At 41.2% G+C, this 7,984-nt stretch overlaps 1 protein-coding gene across 1 annotated transcript; it reads right to left on the bottom strand.

Moving 5' to 3' along the window:
• Window positions 1-5,765: 5,765 nt before the first annotated feature.
• LOC130377647 (B-cell receptor CD22-like) lies at window positions 5,766-7,679 on the bottom strand. The gene is made up of 5 exons (XM_056584803.1): window positions 7,676-7,679; window positions 7,495-7,503; window positions 6,599-6,814; window positions 6,198-6,464; window positions 5,766-6,055 (listed from the first exon to the last, which is right to left on the bottom strand). Exons 1-5 carry the CDS (start codon window positions 7,677-7,679, stop codon window positions 5,766-5,768), a joined length of 786 nt encoding a protein of 261 aa, XP_056440778.1.
• Window positions 7,680-7,984: the final 305 nt, after the last annotated feature.

Raw genomic sequence — 7,984 nt, forward strand, 5'->3', positions numbered from 1 at the left:
TCTGTGGATCCAGTTCATGCAGTGTGCTGAACAGAAACCAAAACAGCATTGAAAGACTTCCTCCGCTTAACACCTTAACACCCTAACACCTTCCCATCGCCTCATCCTGTTTACTGGCAGAAGCCTCATCAGATTCCAAGTTCTTCCTCAAGATGTCACAGTAGTTCTCACACTAGATTTCACCCTAGACCTCAGCCTAGAACTCACCCTAGATCTCACACTAGATCTCACCCTTATAGCAAACATCACTTTGCAAGTCGTGACTCTTAAATCCTAGACCATAATAATGAATTCCACAGATGACCTGACCATGTTGCTGATGAACCATGGCAATGTGGCACAGCAAGTAACCAGGAGCTGTTCTATTAATAAAATCAAACATATGGTTTTGCTTCAGCTGGTTCACATGATGTCCCTGGAGGAGACTGGCAACTGCCCTATCATAACATTGACATGAATGAAATACGAAACAGGGCCAAGGATTTATCCCAGGGGGATCCCACAAGTCAACTCTTTGGCCATTGATACGTTTTCTCTGACCTGGCCCACCATTATCTATTGGTCAAATACCATTTAAACCTCTCTATTGATGTGTCCCTTTGCCCTGAACATTTTAAGTTAAAGTTGTGATGTGTACTGTATGAAAAGCCTTGAGTTTATGAACAGGACCATTCCAGTGTAATGGTCACTAATGCTTTCCATCTTTATATTATAATAAACAAGGTAAGTGAGGCAAGTGTCATGTGTCTTCTTGAACCAGACTGTAGAAATATATTCTGGGGATCCTGTCCTGGCTTGCTGTCATGTTCAAAAATTGTCAATAAGTTGTTAACCCAAACTGGTTGACCAATGCAAGGGTAACTACCAGAGAGCTTGTTGGAGTTTTCACATGTGTTTAAAAATCGCCAAGTAAGATACACTTTCCTGGCCTGTAAAAACATTATGGCAACATCAGATTGTGTTTGGGAAATCAATAGCACACTCGTACTAAAAGGGAGGTTGTTCTAAGCAGTCAATCATATGTTTTGAAAGTTCTAAATCTAGAATCTAGGTTCTGCTTCAGATTTTTCTTTATGAAAATATAGACACACGTAATAAATGGCTTCCTGTTTCTCACCTCCACCACGGTTTCTGGCCTTCCTCCCTGTCACCATGCTTTGCTGGAGGAACTCGTTCTTCTGGAGAAGAAAAAGGAGGGATGAAGAAGCAACAGGAGAAGTGAAGGAATGGAAAACAAGAAAGAGAGAATATCTCACCTCATCCAGAGGAAGACGAGGAGAAGTACAGTGGCCAGTAGGACAACGATTACTCTTACAGCTACTGATGTTGTCAAAGGTTACAAGAGAGTGGAGACGAGGAGGAGCAGAGGTAAGGAGACAAATAGAGGAGAGCAGAAAAGGAAACGAGAGGAGGCCAGAAGAGGGCGAGGAGAGCAGGAGAGAGGAAGGAGAGAGGTAGGAAATGACTACCATATTACTAAATCAAAATTCCAACACAGCAAAGCGAAAGATTGATGTGTCATGTCTAAATCATAATTTTCTGAATAAATAGACGATTCGATTTTAACCTCTATTTTTCTCAAAAAGTCTTAAAGTGGCTTAATTAACTCTCCGATGATGTCAATAGTGTAGATTTTCCTAGGAAACAGGAAATGCCCAACATAGCCCAATGCAAACATATATTCTTTCAAATAGGGTACTTTGATCCAAAACAAATACAGAGTCAGACTACAAGAGGCTCTATAAAACTTAGAGTGAAGGGAGATTTCCAATGACTATGAACCATAACTGAAAAATATAAAGTTGACCGTTCCCTAATGTAGTGGTCTGTTTAACAAAACAGTTTTCTAGAGGGTGATTCTTTAGGGTTATTTTTTATTAAATATTATTCGATCTTCAACATGCTGAGGTTTCACCCTGTCCTCGTTCCAGTTGCTTGGTTGTCATGTTATTGAAAATAAATGTTCACAATGTAAATGAACCAACCTGGTACTGACAGAAGAAAAGCTAGAAATCCTCTTGTTGCTAATCTTGAATTCATACTGAGTCCTTTCCTCTCTCACTCTGTGGTTCTTGGAGTTATTTAAACACACTTGCAAGTAAATAATACCAGTACAAGTTCATGCAAGGAGAAATACATCAGTTTTAAATATACAACAGTGTTTTTTCAGTCATTTTCATTACTATATATCCCTCTATGAATTACATTTGTAAAGCATTTGAACAAAGGTTAAGAAAATACAACCTCTTACAGTAGAAGTTGAAACTGGTCTGTGGTTCCAGTTCATCATGCACTTTTGTTAATTTGACCAAAAGAAAAGAAAAAAGACTTCATCTTAATGCAGCAGAGTTAACCTGAAACCTGGTTACTGCCTGGAACGTATGATCACCTTTTAGACCACAATGAATGGTACCTAGTTCCATCATATTTTATCTTTTGCTATATTGTGTTCTCCGGATAAGTTTTCTTTGTAAACAATAGTTTTCATATACATTATTTCCATCATCTGACATTCATAAAGTAAAGCAACCCTTTAGCAAAACCGAAAATACGGAAGATCCAACTAAACTAAATCCGTCGGCTTTCCTCTCACCAGAAGCTGGATGACCTTCAACACCCACATACCAGGACTAGGTCCATACTTTACCACATAAATGCAATTACTCTTGGAGGAGTCGGATTAATAAGGGTTTCTTTACTGTGACAAACTGGAAAGATACTGAAAGGATGACCCTAGATTGACCACAACTCCAGAGAGAAGAACACTCATGTGTTCACTAGTGAAATTATGATAAATCAGAACTCTAGATAAAATAATGTGTTCACTAGGAATTACAGACGGTTCCTTGGAGACATCATGTAATGGTTCCTAACAAATCCCTTTAAATGTGTTGTCTCTACAAAACAACCCATTGCAAAGTAAAATGAAAAATTAGATCTCCTTTCTATCACATTAACATGATCTATTTGGGCTTACTCAAGGCCAAAGAGAGATTTGGTTAAATTTCATCCATCTCAATTGTCACTCCTGAGAAATATGCATAGTTCGGTCTCGCAATGATCTTAGTGAGTTCTCTACATTTTATTTCAGGTATTTCATGCCTAAGGTCTCTCAAATTTGTGTCAATACAATACCAATATTGCTGGATGCATTTCCCCAATTATACAAATCAAATGTGATGTACGTTTTATATGATTATCAACTATGAACAACTTACAGAATCTTTAGTTAATTTCACACAGAATTCATTCAACTTAATGTACCACATGGATCACCATCACCTGCCTAAAACCTCTAAAGTATTTTGGAAATGAGCTGCAACAAAAAGGCCAGGCAGAGATGTCATGTTAAAGAAAACAACTTTGCCCAATACATTCTCAAGGGCAACCACGATTTTGTGGATAACAGAGTTTTCAAATATGGCACATGAAAACATGTGACATATGTTACAGTATTGTGAAGAAAAAAATTCACTTGCAAATACATTAAATGCCAGGTTTGCACCATATTACTCAGAGGTTAAGAAAAATTCATTCCAAGTAATTCATTTCCATAGGACATGCAGCCAGCGTATTGTCCTGTTAAACTAAATGGATGAGACACTCTACCTAGTACCACTATTTAAATCCTGCTGCCACAACTCTTTCAATATCTGGGGTGCGTTTTGACGGTGCTGTACAACGCTGAGGTTTCTGCCGCCTCTGTTTGGTCACTCTCTCTGAAAAGAAGACAGAACTTCAGTCACCCTGTGAAACAGACCAAATGGGTTGATAAAGTCTGAAAACAAGAGTCTAATTCCTCTTTAGAAATACCAAGAGAAGCTTACCCAGGGACAGCGTTTAGTCTCTTAATGTTGACCACAGAATAAAAGACAGCATCTGCTTGGTCTGATTGGACATTAGAGCCAACCCAACAGCGAGGGACTTCCTGGTTCTCTGAACGAGAGGTATGGATGCTGGCATAGTGATGGTCATCCTGCTCTTCAATTGGTTCTGTCTGTGCTGCAGGAGCCAAGTGATTGGTCAGAGTTGAGACGTTTTCATACACAGGACCTGGTAGTGGCTATCGGGAGTAAGGACAGAAGAATACATTTAGAAAACAGTTTATACTTCCTGAAGACAGTCCTGAAGGTCTTGCTTTTCTGGTTCATCTAGAGACCATTGGTGGTGACTAGTGGTCCCATCATAAAGTCTGCTGTAAGCCTCACTCACTTACTGCAAGCTTTTCGCCATCTGTTGAGCTCCTAAAACCATTTTTATCTCTGAACAACATCTTAATTTAAAAACGTCAGTGCTTCAATTCCCCAGTCTTGCCATTCTGCTCACTGGCAGAAAACTCCCCAGATCTCCCCCTGGATCTCACCCTTTAAGCAAACATGACTTTGTAAAGTTGTGACTCTTAAATCCGAGACTGATTGTTCTGCTATGTCATGTCCTCGTCAATGAATGTACATTTCTGAGCAACACTCTGATGAGTCCAAGACAGCAGGCAGCAGGCAGCGGGGCTCCGGCGGGAAACAATCACAGGCAACAATCACGGAAAACAATCCCTTTCTCCTCCATATGGCGGTTCAGTCTACCACGGATTGATGTGGAAGTGGAAGAACCAGAGACGTCTGAGAACCCGACGCAGTCGTTTGAGATTCATAATATGGTCTGGGGATCACTGCCGCGGGGCACCACACGGGTACTGTAATGTACAGTCTCTCGTAGCGATAGGGCTGGGGCAACAGAGATGGACAGTCACTCAGGAAACAACTAGAAGTCTCTTGTGTGGCCACAGGGTCTCGGTGTGGTGTGTTGTGGCCTCAGGGTATTTCCATTGTGTGTCTTAGTAAAGGATGGGTTAGTAATAAATGGCTTCCTGTGTCTCACCTCCTCCACAGTATCTGGCCTTCCTCCCTGTCCACCTGCTTTACTGGAGGCCCTCTTTCTTCTAGAGAAGAGAACAGAGAGGTGAAGCAGCAACAGGACAAATGAAGGAATGTGAAACGAGAAAGATATCTTACCTCATCCAGAGGAAGACGAGGAGGAGTACGGTGGCCAGTAAGACAGCAATGGTTGTTACAGCTACCATTGCTCGATGAGATGATGATGATGATGATGATGATGATGATGATGATGATGATGTCACTGGAACATAGTCAGTTGATTTCAAACACCGGTGGCAAAATGCAACATAAATAGGAAAACGTTTAACTGTGGGCCTCAGACTATTTAAAAGGTGTGTGTTTCTTTTAAATTAGAAATTACCTTGGATTAACAAAAAGGTAGCATTATGAAGTCCGATTGCATTATGGGCTTGGCAGTAATAGTTTCCTCCATGCTCAGATGTGATATTAGTGATGGTGTAGTTCTGTCCTGATTCTCTCACTGAGTCTTCATGTTCCTTGAACCAGGTGTACTCGGCTGCTGGGTTGGCATCACTGCTGCAGCTCAGAGTCACTGAACTGCCCTCCTCTATTTCACCAGAGGGACTCACGGTCACTGAGGGGGTCTTTGGAGCGTCTGTCAAGAACACACAATAACAATATCCATCCTTAAGTTATGAATCTGCAATAACAATAATAATGGATTGAATTTATATAGTGCTTTTCTAGACACTGAAAGACGCTTTACAGGGAAGGGGGACCTCACTAACCACCACCAGTGTGTAGCACCCACTTGGGTATACTAGTATAATAAGTGAGTCAATGTTGTTTACAGGCAAGCAGTAATACATGAATACCAGATCTACATTTTAAAGACAAGATATAGAAAAGATGTTAACATATTAGTCCAATATTCAACTCACACTGGACATCCATGAATATTGAGTTAGAGCTCAGTTGTCCATATTTGTTCTCTGCCTGACAGCGGTACGTTCCTCTGTCTTCAGGTCGGACTGAGGGGAAGGTATGAGGTTGACTTGGTTCCCAGTGCAGAGGTTGGTTGTTCTTGAACCAGGTGTACTCAGCTGCTGGGTTGGCATCACTGCTGCAGCTCAGAGTCACTGAACTGCCCTCCTCTATTTCACCAGAGGGACTTGAATTAATATATACGTGTTTAGGCCCATCTGAAGAAACAAAGGAACATGTAAAAACAGCATTTATATTAATGACATTATTATTGATCATCAAAATCACAATGTGGCAAAGTTTTGGTTAATAATTAATGCTAACACAGTTAAGCTCATTTTGTACTCTGCTTTTACTCACATTTGACATCAATAGGGTGGTAGGCATATTCTTTCCCTAGCTCATTCTTAGTGTCACAGCGATACTGTCCAGAGTCTGAAGACAGGATGTTGCTAAAGACAAGCTGTGGTCCCTGGATCATCTTTCTGGAGGAACCATCTCTATTAACCTTGAACCAGGTGTAGGTAGCTGCTGGGTTGGCATCACTGCTGCAGCTCAGAGTCACTGAACTGCCCTCCTCTATTTCACCAGAGGGACTCACGGTCACTGAGGGGGTCTTTGGAGTATCTGTTAATATTTCATTTAATTAATTATACAAAATAACTGTAAATCGATATTAAGTTCTTTAGCAATAGCCTCAAAGGTTTGTTACATCTGGTATCATGTCACAGTACATGAGTTGTGATGCAGTGTGGACTTACAGAGTAGAGGAGAGCGGAGATCGTATCCTTTAGCAGCACATGAGAAGCTATCTCCAGGCTGAGGTTTGACCGAGTAGATCATTCCCTGTTTTATATTCTGTCCATTCCTGAACCAGATGTAGGGAGGGTCACCAGCTAGTCCACACATACTGCGACACTCCAGCTTTGCCCTGGTAGGATTGGTAGGATAAGGAAAGGACACCTTCACCTGGAGGTCTGGGAATGAGAACCAATGACAGAAATGAATAAGTAATTTTGTGTTTTGTGTGTTTACAATGCAAACTACTTTTCTACAACAAACCAACCCACCCACCCAGCCTTTCACACACACACACACACACACACACACACACACACACACACACACACACACACACACACACACACACACACACACACACACACACACACACACACACACACACACACACACACACACACACACACACACACACACAAACAAACACACACACACACACAGACACACACCGACACACAAACACACTAGACTCATCATAGTTTACCTGTTACAGATAACGTCACTCCAGGGTCCCCAGTATATTTCCCACCTGGTTGGTTTGTTGGGAACCTAAACTTGTAGACAGCAGAGTCACTCTGTCTCAGGTCTCTGACGCTCAGGGTACATGTTCCATGACATCTGGACCTGGTACAGCTGACCTCTTCACAGCTGTATACAGCACGACCTGTATAGTCTGCATTGTGCTTCAGATCAACTGGCTGATACTTGTCTCCTTTAGTAAACCACAGTGTATTGACTGTGTTAGGGCGGTACTGTACGTTGTCAGGGTATTCATAAGTAAAACTTATGTCAACTTTTGTTCCTCTTAAAGCACAGACATAACTAGATGAGTAAGTAACTGTCCGGTCCCCCTTACCCTGAAGCCCTGTAAAAAAACAACAACACATGGACAAGACACAGAGGTTCACCTGATGAACAGACCAGAAGATACATAAGGAGATGGAGGCTGGTGGGTGGAGATGGAAACTACAGATACATGCTGACCACTAATCTGTGAAAGGAATATTCCACAACATCATGTGACACTAGTGGAGTACCCATGGGGGGAGTTTTTCAACCCCCCCTGAAAGACAGAAATACAAAAATAAAACAATTGTAAAGGCATCTGTTAAAAGTTACATTTCATTAATTTTATAAAATACAGAGATTTTCAGTGCATCTACCAATAAAGTTAGGAATATGTACAATGTCCCTCAAATAGCTCAGGAACGGTTCATCTGATCTACTTCACACACTTGCCCTGCAGTTCAGCAGTTTACTCGTTCAATTTACCTTGATGCTAGATGTACAACTGACATTTTATTGTAAACATAATAAGTCGATTTTCTGTGTGTCTGTCATGGTCC

Source organism: Gadus chalcogrammus, chromosome 23 (genome assembly GCF_026213295.1).
Source record: "Gadus chalcogrammus isolate NIFS_2021 chromosome 23, NIFS_Gcha_1.0, whole genome shotgun sequence".
NCBI lineage: Eukaryota > Metazoa > Chordata > Actinopteri > Gadiformes > Gadidae > Gadus > Gadus chalcogrammus.

What these genes read in the sequence shown, in the direction of transcription:
- LOC130377647 (XM_056584803.1), bottom strand. An exon ending in TCTCCGCTCTCCTCTACTCT is followed by an intron (nt 6,465 to 6,598) that starts GTAAGTCCACAC and finishes AAATATTAACAG; the next exon opens with ATACTCCAAAGACCCCCTCA. An exon ending in CCACCCTATTGATGTCAAAT is followed by an intron (nt 6,056 to 6,197) that starts GTGAGTAAAAGC and finishes TTGTTTCTTCAG; the next exon opens with ATGGGCCTAAACACGTATAT.